This window comes from Heliconius melpomene, chromosome 19, assembly GCF_056956725.1.
Source record: "Heliconius melpomene rosina isolate 202511_hmr_F chromosome 19, ASM5695672v1, whole genome shotgun sequence".
Taxonomy (NCBI): domain Eukaryota; kingdom Metazoa; phylum Arthropoda; class Insecta; order Lepidoptera; family Nymphalidae; genus Heliconius; species Heliconius melpomene.
Window position 1 is genome coordinate 13,275,624 of NC_140407.1, and position 23,143 is coordinate 13,298,766.

The 23,143-nt window shown below is 32.8% G+C and overlaps 2 protein-coding genes across 5 annotated transcripts in view; both read left to right on the forward strand.

Moving 5' to 3' along the window:
• The first annotated feature begins 810 nt into the window (after positions 1 to 810).
• On the forward strand, positions 811 to 3,534 carry LOC146528890 (innexin inx2-like). Its single transcript, XM_085203339.1, has 4 exons — positions 811 to 1,157; positions 1,464 to 1,652; positions 1,883 to 2,022; positions 2,119 to 3,534. Exons 1-4 carry the CDS (start codon positions 905 to 907, stop codon positions 2,647 to 2,649), a joined length of 1,113 nt encoding a protein of 370 aa, XP_085059465.1. The 5' UTR covers positions 811 to 904; the 3' UTR covers positions 2,650 to 3,534.
• Positions 3,535 to 4,439: 905 nt separating this feature from the next.
• LOC146528891 (protein turtle-like) overlaps positions 4,440 to 23,143 on the forward strand; it is a 42,638-nt gene continuing 23,934 nt past the window's right edge. For 3 of the 4 annotated variants that reach the window (XR_014879101.1, XM_085203328.1, XM_085203331.1), the window contains exon 1: positions 4,440 to 4,579. The gene's annotated coding sequence lies outside the window, so the exon portion shown is untranslated. The remainder of the gene's footprint in view (positions 4,580 to 23,143) is intronic. The other variant, XM_085203330.1, reaches the window with a different exon arrangement.

Genomic DNA, 23,143 nt, shown 5'->3' on the forward strand with positions numbered 1-23,143 from the left:
GTACATATTTTGGAGCATTCGATGGGTCATAATAACGCTCAGTCGTTCTGTAAGTAAGTGTACCAATTATAAACACATTACCCTCCTTTGTGTCGCGCAGTGAATAAAATGTATATTATTTGTACATATGTATATATATTATATTAATTGACTAGCGGACCCGGACGCGGCTACGCCTGCTTGAAATATAAGAATATAATTTGTATAGAAATATAATTTCAATCTAGATGAAATGCTAAAAGTGACTATTATATTTATTTTCATAAGGATGAATATCAAAATGACGCGGTAACGAACGCGGTCGCGTAGACGACGGTTGTTATTAACATGGCAGAATATATTGCATGTCAAATTAGAAAGTATTTTAATTTATTAGTATATATGTGTAATGTAATATTATATAGCCTATAGCACTTCTGAAGAATGCAGCTTTCATACAAAACAAAAACAAAGTAAATCGATCCAGTAGATCCAGAGATCTTAGCGTTCAAACAAACAAACAAACAAACAAACTCTTCCGCTTTATTATATTAGTATAGATTAATATAATATATTCGGCTTATTTGAAAAAATATAAAATGAATTATGGTAAAGTACTCTTATAAGTTAATAAAAAATATTTTTAAATAAAAATACGTTTAATATGAAATGTTATGTTAATTTCGTAAATTAAAATATGTATATAACTTTTTACATTTCATTTTCTTTTTCATAATTAACAATAAATTTTAAAAGTAATATTTATGTCATTTTTATTTATTGACAGTAATGAGGCGCAAATTTATATTTTAAGCAATTGGTAGGAAAGAAATTTAATTTTTGCCTATTATTGTGCGAGCAGTTTGTGGGTAGACGAATATAGTCTTGCGATAAAGAAATCCTATCAGGCGGCTAAGCAATAAAAATGATTGATTTGTTTATGCCCTTTCGATCTTTCTTAAAATTTGAAAACATATCCATTGATAATAATGTTTTTCGGATGCATTATAAATATACGGTAATAGTTTTGCTAGTGTTTACCTTACTAGTTACGTCTAAACAATTTTTTGGCGATCCTATACATTGTATGAATGACAGTGAAAAAGATGTTGATAAAGATGCTATTAATAGTTATTGCTGGATTTACGGAACGTATACCTTGAAAAGTCAGCTTGTTGGTAAGTGAAATAATATTGCCTATTATTGATATGTATAAGAGAGGTCGCTCTCCAACCAGATGGACCGACGACCTCAAGAAGAAAACGGGAATCCGCTGGATTCAAAGAGCGCAGGACCGGACGGAGTGGCGAGCATTAGGGGAGGCCTATGTCCAGCAGTGGACTTTGAAAGGATGATGGATGGATACATATACATACCCATCTTCAATGAAGATGAAATTAATTGGTATTAAAAATTAAGACGATGCCTTTTAACTATTATTTATACAATAATGATATGTAACTAATAACCGTATACCGTTTTAGGTATTGGAGGAAAACACAATGCTTATCCAGGGGTAGGCCCAAACGGCATTAACGATAAACAAATAAAACATACATATTACCAATGGGTGTGCTTTGTTCTGTTAGGTCAGGCTGTCATGTTTTATACTCCACGCTATCTATGGAAACTTTGGGAAGGTGGCAGACTGAAGGTATTAGCATCGGATTTAGGTAAATTAATTTCAAACCTTTACCTCTTTACCACCATGTCTGTGTATCTATCTTTCTTAAAGGCAAAGACTTCTTATCAAACTGCAAGGCTGAAACACAAATGCTCTTAGACCATGTCTATCATGTAATCCATTTTTTTTCTTTATTATAGTAGTTTGTAGTTTAATAAGTAAAGTTAATTGTTAAAAATTAAATAAAAAAAATATTTTTATATAAATTATGTTTTTTAGCTAATCCTATGGTCACAAAGGATTGGACAGAATATAGACGAGAAGAATTGGTATCATATTTAAAATACACCAACGTCTATACACATAACACATATGCACTACGCTTTGCCTTTTGTGAACTGTTAAATTTAATTAATGTGGTTAGTGATTAAAAGTTTATTTTCCTCTAGTCTCGAAAGTAATATTATCGACATTATATATATATAACGTAGTAGTATATTTTTCGTATTTTTCAGGTAAGCCAAATATTCATTCTGGATATATTCTTGGGGGGTGCATTTCGTAACTATGGTGCTGCCGTAGCGGCATTTACCCATATACCACGAGTACCTTCTGATTTTTTGGATTTCAATTCTGTAAACCCTATGGATCAATACTTCCCGAAACTTACTAAATGTTGGTTCAGAAACTATGGTCCCTCTGGTTCCATACAACTTAAGGACAGGTTGTGTGTTCTGCCGCTAAATATTGTAAATGAGAAGATTTTTGTTATTTTATGGTTTTGGCTCATATTTCTTGCTTTTATAACAACATTTGCAGTGTGTTTTAGGCTATTAGTATTTTCATTACGACCACTTCGAACATTTATGATTATGGGCCAGCTCCGTTATGTTAAGCGCCATATTGTTTCACGAATAACGAAGCATTTTGGTTTTGGTGATTGGTTTATACTTTACTTATTGGGTAAAAATATAAATCCAATCATTTATACAGACCTTATCACAGAAATATCTGTAGCAATAGAAAAGAAACCCTCTATGGTTTAATATTTTCTTTTATTTTAACTATCGAGATTCTTATAATAATAGTTACAGAAGACTATGATTAAAGTGTGAACGAATTAAGGTAAATATTTTTAGCTGTAAGTGTTCAATAGGTAGATATAATTCGAGGCAATAAAAACACAATTTATTTACAACAGCAGGCTGGTTATGATTTTGATTATTTTTTTAATTTTAAATATTTAGGTTAATGTTAGTAAATATTACTGTTAATACATATTAAAATGTTAGTAGTACGAGATTTATATTGTTAGTAATTGCTAAATCCATGGAAAGAATCACAATTTAAGACCGAATATTTTTCTATTTAAATAGGTATTACGTAAAATATTACACCTGAAAGACATATTGAAAAACCTCGTTAAATGTTTGAAATTCAGAAAATCTTTTTTATTAAATTATTTTTTAAACAACATCCTTATTTTGTACTATAAATGTTCCAAAATAGATGTTTTAAATTTTATCTTTTATATTTAGAGTGTAGAGGTCCGTAAGTAGTTATAAAAGGCATTTTGACAATTGACCTATGGTGATACAAGCTTAAATACAAAGTTATGCTTGGATCTATTCTTACTACATGTTTCTTTTAATATAGATACTGCTTCCGCTTCTGTTAATTCTGCATTGCGGAAAATGGGGAACAGAGTGTCTTGACACTAAGTTTCCTCTGCCTACCCTGCGTGTGCGGAAGATGGCGTGAAGCTATCCCAAAGACTTCTGGGTCAAAGGTCACGAGTTTAATTCCCGCTTGTGCTAAATAACACATTTTCAAATAACCATATAAATAATAATCAAATAAACATAATCTTTAAAACCTGTTTAAGAAATATGTAAATATTTGTTGTCCATTTAATTCCTTTATAAAAACACTAGACAAATACAAATAGTTAAGAATTTCTATTATGATAAAATAATCACTTGTTTTTATTAAAGATCTTTATATATATAGAGATATTACCGTCTCCGTATATATTATATTTGCGTGATGTATAAAAGAGGGTTGGGTAACATGTCGGGTACGTCGCAGTTGGACGGACGTCACGCTTTTAGGGAGAGGTGCCACTCCCAGACTCACTCAAATATTTGTGTAGATGTAGATCCAAGTAGGTCAAACCTGTGGCTGTATATCAACGTCGTACTGTAAAATACGAAAATTTATGTAATTTTATACCTAATGCTTTAACATAGTTCGGTATAATGTAAAATTGAGGGGAGACGTACCGTTAAATGAGTTTAGGTTGTGCCTAGAAACGTCAGAATAAAACTAAACCTGCTGTAATATAAAAAAAAATAGCCACGTTAAATCTATTGTTAACCTTTGACCTTATATAAAAAAATACGAAAGAAAAACGTTGAGCGTACAAAATTTAGATAAATGCACAAACATTATGTCCCCGTAGTTTTCGCCTGTATCTGTAACGTTGCCATCGGTGTATTTGCATTCATTAAAATTTTAGGAGCTTGTTACATGGTAAATTCATATCCAGATCCAGTGTATTGTATGTGTAAATGAGTCCGAGTCGGCTTTTCCGAGAGGGACTGTGGGAGTCGCGCATGCGCGGGCTCACGGGAGGGCGCTGGCGTCGACGTCGCGCTAGTCGAGTGCGCGTCGCCGCTTGAGATATACCTATTTGTCGTCCCTACGCCCATCGACACAACAATCGAACGATCTAAATAAGACCGTTGTGCAGCCATGACTTGGACAACTCCAGCGTGAACACTGTGTTTCAATATTTGTTTAAGTGATGAACTTAGGCTAACGTGGATGAATCGCGCGCGGGTAAACAACCGGTTGAGATAGGGAGGCTGCGTCTGCCTCGCGCCTGGCTGTAGTGGAATGCGGCAATTTTAACTACTGCGGACCTCGGGACCCATATACGAATTGGGATTGATCGACTACATTCCTCAGAATACGGTAAGTTTCATGATATATCAGAATATCTTTTAACTATCAATGTTAAATAAGCTAGGTAAGCTTTCAGTGATTTAAAAATGTTAAGAACTATTTCAATTAAAATAAATATTATAATTTATATATGTGAATTATACGAATGGCATTTAATATATTGTACTAATTAATAATTTTTAGTCGGTTTGTTAGTGAATTGGCCTTTACTAAAGATTAAAAAAACGAATGGCGGATATACTACGGTATTTCGAATAATCATAATTGACGGCAAAAAGCATTTTTAATAACAATCTTCCTCTTTTGTTATTTAAAAAAAATATTACACACTGAACAACGTAGATTATATATTATTATCTATTTAAATAAGAAATTAAGTAAAATACGTTTTTGTTTACGCATCAATTATTAATAAATAAAATTTAATTAATCTTGTATTAAACAATTTATAGTTTATTAATAAAAAAAATATATAATTGTTTTTAATAGTAATGTTCCCACGAGCATTGTATTCGCAACTCTACCTATTATGTCATAGTTTGATGATTCTCAGACAAGTGAAATCGATCCTAGCAAGCTAGAATAATGCGCATTAATAAATCGATTAACAGATTGTTTTATTAAAAATAATTATTGCTGTAACAGAAATCTGTAAATGTTGATATTTTTTTGTAATATTTAAAGTATTACAATAATGAAGCTCCTTCTATTTAGTGCACATTGAATACATTTAAATACATAAAATACATCATTTTACCTGCTTTATTTGTAATTGTAATAATATCATAAATATGTAATACGTAAATGTATGCTAATAGGAACTTATACATACTATATGTTGTCCCAAGAAAAGTACATATATAGGATGTGACATTTATTTTAAAAATATATATGAAACCTTTTTCGAGCACTATCAAATATTAATGTATGAATGCGGAGCTTTAACGTCAAATAGATCACGTTCTTTTATACTGACTTGGGAGATTTATTCATTGCTCTCAATTTCTCACGGTGAGTGATGACCGGCGACGTTTATGAATGGAAATATCGAATATTATGATTTTTCTACATTAAATCATTCTTATTATTACTTGGGAAATTATGCAATACTTGTCATTTAATATTTTTATTCTTTTGTGATTGGTTCTCGCCATAGCGGGTGTCGTATTGTTGGTGGATCAAGTAAAGCTCATTTAAACACAATCAATGAATGAATAAGAAATATATAGAATATTTTTTTAATGATACTCATAAGTCAATATATACCTAAATACGAAATGATCTAACTTTAAGTATATGTCAGATACATTCGACCTTAGGATTTCATAATATTTTTTATAAAATATGAAAAAAAAGACGCAATTACAATTATTTGCGTTACCTTACTAATTTTACAGAAGTTCACTGTAAATTGCGCTTTAGTCTTTCCAGAGTGAGTACGGCTACATTCGCGCCAGGTGGTCGTCACTCATCAATGACGATGAGTTATTTAAAAAAAAAAAAAAACTTTCCCACGGAAATTACCTGTTCGTTCGAAATATAAACCACATACAATACGTCTTATGATTAATATGAGGCGTTATATTACATTCTAAAAATAATAAAAGCCAAAAGTTGTAACTGATACAAATTACTGTGTAAACATTGATATTACCTTTTTTAAGCACATTACGTTAATTACTACAACGATGAGTCTTCTTATTTGTTGTAAAATGGAATTAGGTTTTTGTACAAATATCTATACTTGGAACTCCTTCAAATGCCTGGTATCGAGATATAACTATAAAATGTCTAACTTTATACGCTTTCGTACCCATAATGAAACAGATCTTCACTGGGAAAGTGTTTATATTCCCGTTAGTTTCATATTCTATGACTGTCACGATTTAGAGACATTACATGGAGAATTCTGTCAGCTAAAATGCAATGTCTTTAAAATATCAATAAAAACTCAACGCCGCTCTTTGTTTCGTTACCAGAGCGTAGAAATGAGAATATTAAATATTCCATTTTCTCGAGTGGGAATCGAACCTACTACCTGTCGTTTACAGTCGCACGCTGGTGCCCTTGCGCCAAGACTGGCAAAGTGGAGATTGGAATGTCTTAATCTTAACAGTAAATTACATGAATAAAATCGCGCCTGTCACTGTGATAATGATGATTTTTAGTCTTTCTAGATTTCGTAATCTATGTCAAATTGACAGAAAATCTATACCATTTTTTACAGTATTCTGAATCGGTACATTAAATGCTGTTAAGGTACCGACTCAGATTCTCTACTGCCGATTTGTAAAACTCTAGAGACTTTAAAGACTAAGTCACTTTTGATACAACCGCACCCAATACAAGTGAAAATAAAAGAAATTAAATGGTAATAACTTCATAGGTAATAGGATCCTATATTAAACTTAAAATAGACATACACATAGATTACTTAACTTTTTAATATCTATTAATGATATTTTTGCTATTATTTTGCAATTATTGTGGTTTTGATTCCCACTCGGGGACATGAATGATTATTTATTAATGTTTTCGTTTTTTCGCTCTGGTACAAGGTAACAAGAAAATGTGGGGCGTTGAGTTCCGCCACTCAAAATGAAATGCCTCGAAAATTTGGCGGAAACGGAGTATCTTAACACTAGGTTCCAGGGAGGGGGGTTCCAGGGATACAGAGTGAAGCTAAAAGAAAAAAAAGCTAAAAAAATATATATTTAATGTGTATGTGAGACGTAGGGCGGCATACGTACCTACATTGGGAGCGCTCGGGCGTAGAGCCGTGCCCATTACTGCACTACGGCGCTTTAGTTATTTCGCCAACACTACTTGGCCCTAACTGTAAATGTATGGAATATATTGTAATATTTAACAGTTCTTTTAAGTTAATTAAAAGCTAATTTAAAATGGCACAATCATACACTTAAATCGATAAACTCTAACTCTAAATCATTTATACCGCTGCAATGCAATGTGCGATCAGAACATATAGGGATAGGGATAGTACCCTACAATTATGAAATTTAGCAGGAATGCAGGAACTTACAGTGGAAATAAAGGAAAAATCGAAAAATGGAAATTTATAAATATGTAAAAAACTCATTACATAATGGTGCTGCACGGGGTCATGGGCGGCGGTGATCACCATCAGGTGACCCTAACGCTCGTTTGCCTTGTCCTTTTACCATAAAAATATATATTATATTTGTAATTCATTTCATACCAAATATTAATTTTTGCCGCCGCTTTCTTGAGGGTTTTTTAAACGGTTTAAAACGGTTCTAAACAAGAACCTAATCTTGGAATACGTTAACGGTAATTCAATTGAAAGCTAAATTTTTCATTCACAAATAATATCTCCGGCAGCAACACTTATTTGAACAAAACTAACTTCCGCCAGTTTAAAAGCTTGGTTCTGAGAACAGAGACTATATTCAAGTGTTAATAGAGTAGGTTAATAAACATAAAATTCGAAAGGTGATCTTCGGTTACTAAACGAATATTTCAAATAGACAAGATTTTTTTGTTTAACTTCAAAAATGTCAGGTAAATATTAGAGACCGATGGGAACCTGAAGTCCTGGGAGTCTTAGTAAGTTCCACTTCGCTAAGTTAATAATATTATTTGTTTCCAATTTATTTAATTCTTTATTGGTTATTATGAAGTTCACTGGCAAATTTAAAAAGCGTGAATTAATAATGTGTTTAAAATTATAAGAAGCCGGTTAGTAAACTTAAAAATTAGTTTCTTTTTAGCTAAGTGTAATCCAGACAGGGTATCGCAAAATTTATATAATTAGCCGATTTAAATATAAGATATATTAATTATACTTTAATATATTTCAATAGTCCGGAATAAAGGTTCATCTTGCTCTAAAGGAATTAAATTAAATTATAAACATAATACAAGTAATTATAACATTCATTTGAAAATTTATTTCCATATCCAATACATATAAGTATAGGAAGGCAAACTCCTACATGCATTGAAAACGTAGAAATGATACGGAAGATTTGTTAGAGAAACTCATTACATTATGCCAGTGCGCTTATTGTTTAAAAGTTCTCATGGAGTATGGAGTAGTTGCGTGTAATGAAGAAACAGTCGCTAGGAATACATTAACCTGATAATTATAATATATTTACTAACGAGATTGGCAATTACTTTTAAATAAATTTAAAAAAATACTTTTAGATGTTATTATATTATGTCATAATTTAAATTCTATTGGTATATATTAATAAAAGTTATGCTTATGGCATATTATGGATATAACGTACAGGTACTTTTTTAAGATTCAGGGAACCTAGTGTTAATACACTCTATTCTCCATTTTCCGCCGAATTCCTCTAGGCATTGCTTGCTGTGTGGCAGAAGGCCACGCTTTGTAGATACCTACATATCTAACAGGGTCGTATGATTACAACTCATCTTAGATCTTTAATAACAAATTTTAAACAAACGCAAAGCGTCCCTTGTCTTTTTATCGTTCAAAGCTAAAACATTTTACAATATAAACCCATACAAAACTTAGGTGCCACGTCTCCTGGATCCATCTAAAGGCTGCTCACAAACTCATTTCGTGGAGGAGACGACGAGGCTGTAGACGTTGCGTGCACCAAGAGGAGCCATTTGTAGGCGTCAAGTGTTTACTGAAGAGCGCCGGTACGGCATCGCTAATGAGCAAAAATCGAAAGCGGTGTATCTGCGTGTACCGTGCTACTGCCGCCACATACATACTGTAGTATAATTTATGTCACTCTCGACGTTATTTGTTCAACGTAAAAAAAATACACTATATCTCACAGTTACAAGTGAACGTTTTGCAATTGAATTGTCTTGTATTGCTTTGACATGATCATTTCACTTTGTTAAGTCATACAATGCAATGAGGCTAGTCGTGGGCACAGTGTGATTGTAAACGCGACAGGTTATGGGTTCGATTCCTACTCGAGGAAATGCGATATTTAATATTTTATTATTTCTTCGCTCTGGCGTCGAGGCAAAGTGCGGTGTTTGGTTGTAAATGATTATAAAGTAAAGCCTAAAAGAAAATAAAATGTATTGTTAGAAATCAATAAACAGAATCCAACATTAAAAATATCGATTACTACGACTACGGATGTTGTATGCTCATAATCTTTACTCTCGTCTGATTTCTTTTGAGTTACTAATGAATCTTTCCGTTATATCAGCAAGAACAGCGTTGTGTCCACGATTTTTTTAATGGTTACTCATACCTTTTTCCATTCTTACACAAATATCATTGTGTCAAGTTTATGTTTTACTTTTAATACATCGAACACAAGAAACAAAATATTAAGAATTAAATATGTGACGCTGCTATTAGTATAAAAGGAATAAATAGGCCGATTGTCAAAAAGCAGTATAAACCAGTTTATTCTAAGCAAGTGACGTTACACCTACACTATATGAACACTCACACAAATTCAAAGGTCAAGTTAGACCTCGTGGACTGCAAATAGTTGTAAGTTATCGTTACATAATAGCAATCGATGGTGGCCTCAGGATGGCGTAGCCGCGGAACTGAGCGAGCCGGTCCTGCGTCTTAGCACTTGTCACAACCGACGTGTGTGTCTTCCCAAATATGATAAACGAGTATTACGAGCGAGTGCGATACGTATTCGTGATTTTTAAACTGTGAAGGATATTTTATTATGGTACAACAGTGACGATTTGTATTTGTGTATGTCACTTAAAGAAATAGAAATCTTCATAAAATTTAGTAAAAATTATAATAAAGTATAAATATTAAACGTACATAATAAAAAAAAATATTTAAAAAGTTATAATCTTCTCTTTTTATGCATTTACTTCAATCACCAGAGTCAGAGAAAGCTTATTGTTAGTATACGTCGTACTCTACATTCTGTACAATTTACTTACCTTTTTATAAAAATTCAAAGTAATTTTTTGACCTAATAAATATAACTTATTATAATATTGCTTCTCAGTTTCACGCTGTATCCCGCACACAGCTGAGTAGGCAGAGGGAACCTAGTGTCAAGACCGCGTTTGCCACTTTCCGCAGAATTCTGGAGTGGCGAAACTCAACGATATAATATTGCTTAGTAGTTTTTGAATAAATGCGCCATTTGTTTAACATATTGCGAATTCTTTATATTGGTAGTTTGCTGTCGCTGCCGTCTGGTACTGTCCAATGACCATATGTCAATAACGAATTAATCGGATATTGAAGACTTGTTACGTACAATTTAAAAAAAAGTGACATGAAGTAAAAAAATGTTATGGACAGGTAACAGGTAACGGTAACAAATATCCTGACTTTTGACATCGCAAACATTTTTAATTTGAGGCACTTACGTATTACAAGATATATTTTAGATCAATTATCCGTTGCTACAGAATAAAAGGAATATATGACAAACAATAATTATATATTTAAATAGACATGCAATCAATGAGACCAGTGGAAGTTGCTTACATCCTTTCATGAACTAGAAAAGCCCATATAGATTTCCCATCCGATATGTCGGTGAAGTCGAGAATAACGGATTACATTTAACTTGGCTTGGCTTGGCTTTTTCACATTTATGTTTTTGATTGGATTTGTTTTTTTTGGAAAGAATTTAAAATTGTTTTATTTTAATGCTTAAAATACAAATTAATCAAACTGTACACAGTATAATTAAAAGAAAATACAATATAAACATATCATATTATATTTATTACTTACGATTCGTACTTATTTACGATTCTATAATCGTAGGTAGTTACCTACTTTACCTTTCCTTATAGAAGTCACTATTCACCCTTTACTATTGCGGTTGCAGGGTGGTGGGTGTACACCCCTAACTTTAATTAAGCATGCTTGAGTTCTGTGGCATGTCCGATCCGTGACCGTAGAGTAAAGGAAGAGGCCAACACAATATGAGGCTACTCTTGAGAATGTTTCTTCAGTACGTTTCAATTACATTGAGGTTTCAGCGTCTTCCTGCAAATACTTGGTGTGCTTTGGTAAAATCTTAGCATAGCTTTATAATGAAAATTGTACCCTTACTCATTCTACCTTTGTGATAAGTAAATGTCTAATTTTGTATTAAAGAAAAACAAGATAGTGTTTATAATAATGTTATAGGTTTTATTCAATATAAATCCAGCTAAATTATAAGAAATAATAAAATGCTATCTTAGTTAAAGTTGTACATTATGGTGGACAATTTTTATTGATAAATAAAAATAATACAAAATTTAGGTTGTTTTCTATGTTTTACAATATTGATGCCATATAGATTTATATACGTTTGTAATTAAATATAACTATGAGAAACTGCCTTCTGCCTATCTAATGTTGTTTGGAATGAAGAACCTATAGCTTATTATCGCGGAGTTTTCTCATAACGATCTCTACCACGCACACCTGCGTGAAGTATGGGTTAATTAACTCCGAAGCCACTGACGAACTTACATTGCTATACTCGTAGCTACGTACATGTATATGTACTACTGGAAACAAGAGTAGGCGTCGCGTTGCGAAAAAGCTCCTCTAGCTAGCTCGTCTAGCTTTTAAAGTAGTTAAAATGAATTGACTTTATGATTAATACTTCCTACGATATTTTCCTTTTTAAAATATGCATCTTTTATACATTAAGACTTACTGATTTTTTATAGTAAGATCTCTGATTTTCACGATTATTACATTTTAAATGAAACTATTTAACCAGATTAATTGCGTACTCGTATTTAGTATTATACATTTTTAAAAATAATAACACATAATTGCGGATAGAACCCATCTAGGACCTATCGTTTCTACATTTAAGCATCCGGAAGTCTCAACTGTAACATGAAGGTGTTAATTAAAATTACTTTAAATCTATTATTTGCCATAATACAACACGGAAATCTCAATTATTTCCTTTCAACTAAGCGGGCGAAGCCGCAGGTAGGAGTTTATCGAAATATATATATAACTAAGTGGTACAAGTGCTTGCCCTACACTGGTACTCAGTTAATATTTGAACTTACAATTTAGGCGTTGTTACTTTGCGTGGGCTTCCTAAATGTTATAAGTTATAACTACATTCCTCAAATATATTAATTTCCATTCAATATATAAGTTTGATATTTTATTATAAAAGGGTTTTACTTAATATTTGTAAGTAAGAAACAAAATTAAGTATTTCGCCCAAAATTAGCATTAACTTTTTTCTTTTAAAAATATGTCAATAAAAGGTTATAGTCAGATATGGTTACAGACATTTTAAAAAGTTGTTTTTTAATAATTATTTCATTAGAACAACTACCTACAACTAAAAAAAAGCCCAAATAATATTAAATTATTAAAATACCTATCATTACTCAAAGGAGGACGAGGTTAGAAAGTATTTTTTGTTCTATTACACGCAATAGCAAAGTTACGTCATGGACCTGTACCAGGTTATTACTTTGGTACATTTTACATTATTAAAATTGCATTTGTATTAATGGTGTAATATTGTATCTGCAAGTACATTTATCGTTGTTCCTTCGTATAAGTATATATATGTATATATAAATAAGGGCACCTCTCCCAGGGTGCACCGAAGCTTCCCATCCTCCGCCTTCCGCATCCAGTCGAAACCAGCAACCTTCTTGAGGTCGCCGGTCCATCGAGCTGGAGGGCGCCCTGCGCTACTCTTGCCGATCCGCGATCAATCTATGTATATACCTATGCTAAAGGTCAAGACGGAATAATGATAATACAAATTAATTATGTTATGACGGAGCTGAATGTACTGTAAATATGATAATATTGTTTGTAAATAAAATTACTGATAAGCCACCTTATTGAACCAGCTATAAATTATGCTATTGCTATAATAGATAACCTATAGTTACGTGCGTCATGGAAAATTAATGTTAAATCGTGGAAACTTTAGGTCAAATCGCAATTTACACCGACAATGTGTAATATTTTTATAATTTTTCTTTTTTTCCTTTTAATGATTCTAAAATATTGAAATTTCCCCGAATTTATATTTTACTAGTCACCAGGCCGTGGCTTCGCCCGCTAGCTATTTATTTAATAAAATAAATTGCGTTAGTGTTTTTTTAGGTTTGCAGCACACTCAGTGGATTCTAATGTGGAAAATTTTATGGATCTCCATAACTTTTGTTATGTTACATTTGTCACAAATTTAAATAGGTTCAGTTAATTTTAAAATAAATTTAGCTTTTTACACAAAAATATATAATCTGTATAAAAAAATATAATAAGTTAATTAAAATAAAATATAATAAGTTAAAAATATAATAAGATAAAAATATAATAAGATAAAAATATTCGGTCCTTATCTGGCATAATTTTTTTGTGCACCATACCCCTTGGTAAAGTTAACAAAAGCTAAGCTAAATGTGACAAACTATAAAAAAAATATCACCGATATTGTTCATTAAAATATCGAAAACATTTTATCTCGTATTACAAGTATGCTTATGAGGGTGTTGACTGCTTAAAACGAGTCTACGAGAACAGTTACGTCGGAAAAATACTAACAAACAGCCTATTTCATATTATTAAACACTAAAAAGTAACACGATTTTATGTGTTCGATTTAAACTAATTGTAATATTATATGCTTATTCTCATTGAAATTATTATTATTTTTTATTACTATAGTATAAAGGAATACGTAAGTATTATGGGAGGCCTATGTCCAGCAGTGGTCTTTAAAAGGCTGATGGATGGATGAATTGCTATAGTAGGTACCTACTGTATAATAACTAACTTACAATTTTTTACCTAATCCTGCAAGAGTCACATTAATTTATAACAATATTTTTCATTTCGTGTAATTTTTATATTACTTGTATGAAACATTCAGCTTCAGTTTTTAGTATTCTTTACGTGTTAAATTATTCTATTGTTTATTAATACACGCAATGAAATTATTTTAAATCTACAATACATTTCAAACCCAAAGAAATATGAGATGTTGAGCAGCGGAAACATTTATAACATAATTATAAATTTATTTTTAAATAGAACCTGCACCCACAAGACTACCTTCAGGAAGCCACATAAAACTTTCGTTCCTTTGAAAAGTACTAAGTAATTGATGCTACGACGATAATAAGATCTATTAAAAATATGTACTAAATATTAATAAGTGCCAGTATATATTTTAAATTTGCGATTGTAAAACAATTGAATAATGTAATCATTTTATTTTAAACTAGCGTTTCGCCTGTGCTTATAGAAACACAGGTACTGTATTTAACAGCGATCGATGAACGCAGAGACATTTCTCCTTGGGACGGAATGTGACGGTAAAAACTTGCAATCTGTACAGTCAGACGTAAATATCTCATCTTGTTTCTTCTTCACCGTTTATCTTTATACAAAGCCAACGGCTAATCAATGAGAGACAGAAGATATTTTTTGGTTTTCTACGGTGATTGTTTTGCTGACTTTTGTTAGTCAGCCCACTTTTCTGCTTTTACATAGGAAAAATAGAAATTATTGGCCGACTCCTTGAATTATACAGACACATTTTTAAATATATTTTCTTTAACCGTTTGTCAATTGACACTGTGCCAATTTCGATTCAGTATTGCTTATTTTGAATAATTAGACTTGAAAAGGCCATAAGTGAAAATTTTAAGTATTTCATGGAAATAAATTATTATATACCTATGTTTGTAGTTAATTTCATATAAAATCAGTCCATACGTCTGCAAACTTAAGTTTTTCAACTTTTATAAGTTGTACTTCTCATTGATCTAAAAGCCTAAAATTGAAAAAAAATCCTGAAACCCTCACCCGCTGAGGGTTCCGTCCCAATTTGACATTTTTTGACTGAAAGGTGGCATAATTGAAAGCCATGATTCAAGAAAATATGTTCCAGCCGTTTGAAGATTATCAGCTCTTTTGTAATTATTTGTGAAAGTGCTTTTCTTGTCGGTGGTTTTTAATATTCAATTATTTAGTGTTTTATTATAACGTACATATACTTAAACTATTAAATTTATTAAAATATTACACTCTCCTATAACACAATATTCAAGTAAATAGCATGCATTAGTCATTAGTGAATACACGGATTGATATTTTATTTATCTAATGGAAACACCGCCAGTTGCTTCTATACGGATAGAGACGGACTCATTGATGCATTAGTAAAACTAGTAAATTAAATATCAGAAATATTTATATTCGGCTTAATATTGAAACGCCATTTTCATGCTTAAATATAATGTATTCAAAAAGTAATCACATTAGATATAAACCAAAAGTTTACATGCAGTTGGCGTCGGCAGTAAAACGGTGAGATAAAACAGGTGCTGAGTAAAATATTGCTCCGCATTGGCGAACGACCTCCCTGCAGCTGCACGAGCACACTGACTGCCGGTTACAGCACAGTGCCTCAACTTATAACGATTATGCACCCAATTTTCTAAAGAAAATCGGTGTTAATATCGCCATTACAAATTTACTGAATTAGTGGGATATTGAATAATAATAAAATGTTAATACAGAAATCTCCTTATATAGGTTCCCTCTGTTAGGCTTTAAAAAGTGGGGAGTGTCTTAACATTACGTTCCCTCTTCCTACCCTGCTGTGTGCGGGATACAGCGTGAAGCTGATTTAATTTTTCTTTATATAGGTCACTGATAAATTTATAGTTCATATGCATGTCTACTAACACGCAAGTAGAATTAGTTCAACTTAGTTATCTGTGTTATTGGTCAATGAAAATACTTATTTTAAGTAAGTAATTCTATTATTTTACCTATTTAAAAATAGGTCAACTATATGCTCTTGACAGAATTTGGTAATTTTCAACTTTACTTCAATTCAATTAATCAATCTTTACATACAAGATTTAATCTTCATGGAACGAACTAAGATGTTTTCAATTGAATTTCATAGTGGTATGTGTTTGTTGAACTTTTAAAATGAATTTATTTGGCCAGGTATATTTAAATATAACATATAAGCTGTTATAGCATCAAATTAAATTTAGCAGTTAAAAGTACCTGTCATGTGTATTCTCAATGCAAAACTTCGATTCTTATGCTTAAGCGGTAAGTATGGATTATTGAAAAAAATCCTTACTTTTTATGCATTTGCTAGGATTTTAGAGGGAGAAACCTCATGAAATGCGCTGCTTCAAGCAAAATTGCCTACTGCATCGGGTTCTTGACCCATCTGCCACGTGAGATGTTGGTCAAGGCTTTTCGCTACCAAGCCGTTACCTAACGACTATTGACACTACGCTAGTCACATTGATATTCAAGATGGCAGAAACCTCATCGGTCAAGTCCAAGTGTTTAAATTACTTTCCTTTCTTGCAGTTTCTGCAACCATAAAGGAGTTACCTAGCAACTCTGAAAGAAAACCCTCTTAAGAAAGTTGTCGATTTTGCAGAAACAGTTTTCTAACTAAAATGAAGACAGAGAACAGTTCTTAGAGGCATGTGTGTCACATACCTACATCTATCAATGGCCATAAGTTTTTGTTGCTATTTCTTGTTTTCATATGATAGAAATCTATTATCTACCCAATTCCGTTTTGTAAATATCCACAGATACTGTAAACATATTAAGTTTAAAAATAATATAAAATTATGATGGCAGTCATATCTACCCAGCTTTGCTTCTATTTTCCATTTAATAAACACCTGAAAAAAAGCGTATATGTGATGTTGTTGCCTAGAAGCTACGAAGCGGCATACTACAGTTCTATTGGTCAATGACCTAACCGGTCTGACGCGTGATGGGAGTCTTTTCGTATATATCTGAGACAGAGTGCTCGCTACTTGCTAATTAATTTAACTCATACTCTCATTAATAAAATAACAACATTATGAATTGAAAATTGTAAAAAACATTTGATTTTGAAATGTGTTCCAAGATAATTTTCATAATTAGGATTATGACTACCAATAACGATTTATCAGTTTCAAAGCTGTATCCCGCACACAGCAGGGAAAGCAGAGGAACCGAGTGTTATGACTCTCCGGTCCCCATTTTCCGCCGAATTCTGGAGGTATTTCGTTGAAAGTGCCCACAACCAGTCGCGTTTAAAGTCATACGTGTGCCCCTGCACCACGACTGGTCTCAAAACTCACCGATATTGATAATTGTATATAATACGAGTATATTAGGTACTTGGAGTCGTTCTTGGCGCAAGGGCAAAATGGGAACAGAGTGTTTTAACACTAGGCTCCGTTTCGCACGATTTTCTATGAAAACGACAAAAACTCACGTTTTTTGTATGGCAGACCCTTAAATATTTGTTTATTCTGTTTTATTAGTATTTGTTGTTACCCTTGAAAATTCGACACGTGCAATGCAATGTGAAAAATACTGAGACTGGCGATCAACCACGCCGGTTGCGACGCGGCCTAACGGCGTTGTCCTGCGTAAGTGCGTAGGCGCCATTATGCCCTACCTTTACGTTCATTCAACGCGTCTGACATACATGTTACGCTGCATTATTGGTTATTATGCAGTAACTTAAGATGCTTTTAACTTAGAAGAAAATGTAAACTATATTTTAGTTTTATACACAACATATACAATATAGCTTCTCGCTGTAGCCTGAACACAGCAGGGTAGGCAGAAAGCCTAGTGTTAAGACACTCAGTTTCTCATTTTCTACCGAATTGTTCGAGATATTGTCTGGCGGAAAATGAAGATCGGAGAGCCTTAACACTAGGCTTTCTGCCTACCTTGCTACATGTGAGATAAGCGTGAAACTGCAAACTAAACCTCCATCGCCATCACCATAACACAAGCTTATAAATTAACATAAACAACGTCGAACAGTAAGCAATCGAGGTCAAGGTAGTCTTTGTCATCAATTATGCAAGTGGATATACTATAATGTCTTAAAAAATGATGTTTTTTAAAAATATAATTACATATATTATAATAATTAGTACAATATGTAGGTTTTTTTTTCGAACTCGCCCACCATCCCCTCCCCGGACATAATAATATGTCAAGTCTTTTATGCTATATGCATTTGTTTGTATTTGTTTTATTTTTTGTGTACCCTATGTATTTAAGAATACGCTTCGACTTCCCAATCCCACTCCACTTCCCAAGTAGTTTAATGTGAAAAGTGCGCCAATGCCTATGTAGAAGTGTATAAGCTTGAAAATTCGATATATGCACCTAAGTATATACTAGGTTACCAGGTTCCCATTGCTTACTCTGCTAAGCGCGGGTTACAGCGTGAAACTAGAATGAGAACGTAAATTAAATAAAATTTTAATGCTACCCATATTTACTATAGGTTGAGGTAAACTTAAAGTATGTTCTTTAGTTACCAGGTAAATGAAAAGAAATTGCATCTTTTGATAATCATATTACTTACTACCAATGAATTCCCTTGGAAGATGTGTTTTGATGGAGGTCATTTAGCAATGGTTTAAATATGGTGACACCAGTTTTGTATGTGGGTAAGGTAAGATCATAGTGCCCTTCGCTTTGCCTGTCGAATTTTAATGGTCATATGGTTGTGATGAAATGAATAGATATGTGTTTTATGTTAATAAATTTTAGAGTTTAAGAATTATTTTCTGGTTACTTTAAATATATTTTATATTTTTAGTTCATGCTGTGAAGCGATGATAAAGCTTTATCTTGTTACTAGAGCGAGGAAATGAACACAATTCATTGCCTTGAGTGAAAATCGAACCCACAACTTTCACGCTTACGGTAAGACGCTGTGCCTCTGCACTGTAACGTAATATCTATTAAATTATATTTTTTCATTACTTTTATTGTATTAATTTATTTGCAAACATTTTCTATCTACGAGTTTCTGATTCATTTTCCACCGAATCCTGCAGGCATTGCGTGTTGAGACATCATAGTAAAGAAATGAAAATATACATTTAAATAAATATTTTATTTCCTCGAGTGAGGATTGAACCCACAACCAGTCGCGTTTACAGTCTCACTTTGTGCCTCTGCGCCACTGGCTGGCTGGCTGACTGGCCTCAAAGTATTAAAATAAAATATTATATATTTTTAATTAAACATATAAAAGGTGTCACAAAATTTTCATAGCTAGACATAATAATCATTCTTCATGCCTGCAATGATAATCTCGCCTCGGATAGCACGTTGAAAGTTTTATCTCATAAATGTGGAAAGTATACAAATGCGTATTCTAACTTTCATCAACTTTATAAACATAAATGATAGGTGGGTACTATTTTATGTCATTCTACTTAAAGTTTGAACTTATATAGGCGTATTTAAAGTAATTTATGTTAATTTATCAGATCATTGGGATCTGGGATCACAGTTTGGTTAGGTTGTAGTAAAGAGATCCATGACAAAGTAACGGAACTCTTCAATCAATCCATCAGCCTTTCAACGTCCACTGCTGGACATAGGCCTCCCCTAATTCTCGCCACTCCGTCCGGTCCCGTGCCCTTTGAATCCAGCGGATTCCCGCTGTCTTCTTAAGGTCGTCGGTCCACCTCCAAAGCGTTCAAAGCCGCGAGCGGGTCGCTAGCTAGTATCTAATAAAAGGATAGAAAATCAATACTCTTTATGAAAGATTAGAAAAAATTATCCGTTAATATGTCGTTACTTAACAGAATTTCAACAATCAACCAAGAGAATATACGCCGTTTGTTCTACCACTGGACAGAAATGAATTAATTTTGGTATGGTTTAAGGTTTCTAATATCCCTAATCAGTTAGTCCATAGGTCAATGACATCCTATTAATATTGAGGTCGTGTTTTTCATCATCATCAGGTGAGGATATTCTACAAGTATTTAAAAGTTTTATTTTAAATTTTAGTTACTATACATACACTGCCTGAGGCTTGTAATTTTTTGTTGAAATATTAATATTATTGTTTTAAAGTATTCTTATTTAAAAATATACGTTTTATAAAGATACAGCATTAAGAATGTTGCTATTAAGATCTCGTTTTCCGTAAAGAAATCAATTATTAAAAACGATATAACGGACGTTTGGCTTGCCTACCTAAGGTCGAATACGGGATCATCGTCATGAATATTTAAAAGATTTTAAGATTTTTTTTGTGTTGGCAAACTATTTTGGTAAAAAAAAGAAAAGAAACTTAATGTTTAGTAAATAAAGAAAAGCAAAAAGTTGATATTTGCTAAACAAATATGCCTATGGTGGCGGCCACCTGCTAGGCACGTCGAAGATTTATATGAAATAACTAATAATTCATATCTAGGCCCTGTATCGACTATTGTGTTGGTTTATTGCTCTCAATCATTTTATTCATTTTAATTACAAAATGCTGTTATACTCGTACACTCATGTCATCGATTCAATGGAAGCATTCAGCACTCGAGTATGAATTATATTTATGTGGGATAAATTGTGTATCTTGGTAAAAAGCATTTCTACCACTGCGATATCTCTTTGATAGAATAATAATTATCAATTTGAAATTGATACATCGAATAAGTCCGTCCGAAAGAGGCCGTCGTGGCGCAGCGGCACAAGGGTGTGACTGTAACGCGACGGTTGTGGGTTCGATCCCCACTCGAGGAAGTGAAATAATTATTTACGTTTATATTTCCATTTCTTCTCTCTGGTGTCGAGACAAAGCGCGGCGTTAAGTTCTGCCACTCAACACGCAATGCCCCCAGAATTCAGCAGAAAGTGGGGAACAGAGTGTCTTAACACTAGGTTCTCTCTGCCTACCCTGTTGTGTGCGGGATACAGCGTGAAGCTGATTAAGATTTTTTTATTTACATCGAATAAATCAATGTTTGCGTTAACAGTTCCGAGTTAAGCTATTCACAACAATGCCTGGACAATGTTCAATGAATATATCTCACAGGGGCGAAGATCGATACCAATAGTTCATTACTGATTAAAAATAAAGCTTCGACGGTCAAAAGCACGGTTACCAAAACATTGCGTCAAACGATTCATCGCTGTTATTATTCGTTATATCGTTTTTTTTTCAAACATTCTCATTAAGAGGTCCAATTTGTTTTATTTTATTTAGTTGTTCATTTAAAAAAACTTTTGGAACTAATAATAACTGAATACTAACACAACAGACGCAAAATATTCAGGCTAAACAAATGACACCTGCGTTTCAATTATGTAACTATTATATTATGTATTATTTAAAAACAAAATATATATATGGATTGTTTAAATAAAGTATTAGGTTTTCAAATATAGTAATGAAGACATACATAAGAAGAATCGTAAAGTAAGAATCACAATCACCTCACACCAGTGCAGTCGTTATCGAGGCAATGGACAATAATCATTATTCTGTCCCCTCAAAAATAATCATCCCACTAAGATTATTAATTGATATGAATATTTAAATAAATCCATCATGACGCAGAAAGCGGAGAGTAACAGCATTAATATTACGTTCTCTCTGCGTACTCTTCTACGCTATCGAGAATTGCAAGGTTTCGAATTCATTTCGTTTAAATTTATTAGGTTGTCTAAATAAATTGGTGACGCTTGCATCTCCGTAATCAAGTGTTACTAGTAGTTGAGAATTTGTTAGCATAATTTTGGTGTATATAGGTAAAACGGTTTGTAGTTACCATAATAACTCATCGTAAGGAAAGTTTTAACTCATATTTTGTTTAAAATATACAACGAGATTTATATTATATAGTTAGTAGCTACCATTGCATATAATTAAAATAAAAACCGGTCAAGTGCAAGTCGGACTAGTTCATAGAAGGTTCCGTATCAATTTCAGGATTGTAGTTCAGCAGGAAATATCTACAACTTATAAAAGTTGATAAAATTAAACTTAAGGCTAAGGGTGTATGCACTATGTTTGTGTGAAATGAACTACAAATATAAGGTCGTAATTATTTTTCTCCTTTATTTGTAATGTGAGTTTTTACTTTCTGACGAATTTCATAATTGTAGATCTGAGGAAAGTACCCTGAACACACGGCAAATTTCGCAGAAAATGCAGCAAGAACCAAGTTCAAATGCTCGTATCTTTTAATTGAACTTAGAAACTTAATTTGTCTGTTCTCCAGGGGACCGTAGACCTGGATACTCGATATTAATTTCAGCGTAATACCTCCACGCAATCTTGAGATAAGTGGTCTTGACAGACCTGTACTGACAGACGGAAAAAAAAGTGATCCTGTAAGAGTTCATATACTACTGCTGCCATTACCGTAGTTATAATTTCACTACACAAAAATAGATGAATAATCAGGCAGGTGTTAGAGTATCACCATTTGGGCTGTGTGCCAACAGTTGTTGTGCCAGAACTGTACTCCAGACGCATTTCCGTTACGAGAGCACTATTGATTATCCATAACAATCAGGATAAAGATGATTTATGATAAATTATTTTAAAAAAATCCGGAGCATTAATTATTTTAGCTTCACGCTGTACATCCTACATTCTGCACATAGCAGGGTAGGCAGAGGTAACCTGGGAACCTAGTGTTATGCACTCCCGTTTCTATAAAGACACTTATAGTCCCCCACTTTCCGCCAAATTCGGGAGACATTGTGTATCGAATGGAGGAACTGAACGCCGCGCTTGGATTCAATTACTAATATTTTTTACTTAATTAGTAAGTTATACGTCT

Coding starts and splice junctions, on each gene's coding strand:
- LOC146528890 (XM_085203339.1), top strand. CDS start 905: ATGATTGATTTGTTTATGCCCTTTCGATCTTTCTTAAAATTTGAAAAC. Junction 1,158..1,463: donor CTTGAAAAGTCAGCTTGTTG/GTAAGTGAAATA, acceptor ATACCGTTTTAG/GTATTGGAGGAAAACACAAT. Junction 2,023..2,118: donor TGTTAAATTTAATTAATGTG/GTTAGTGATTAA, acceptor CGTATTTTTCAG/GTAAGCCAAATATTCATTCT.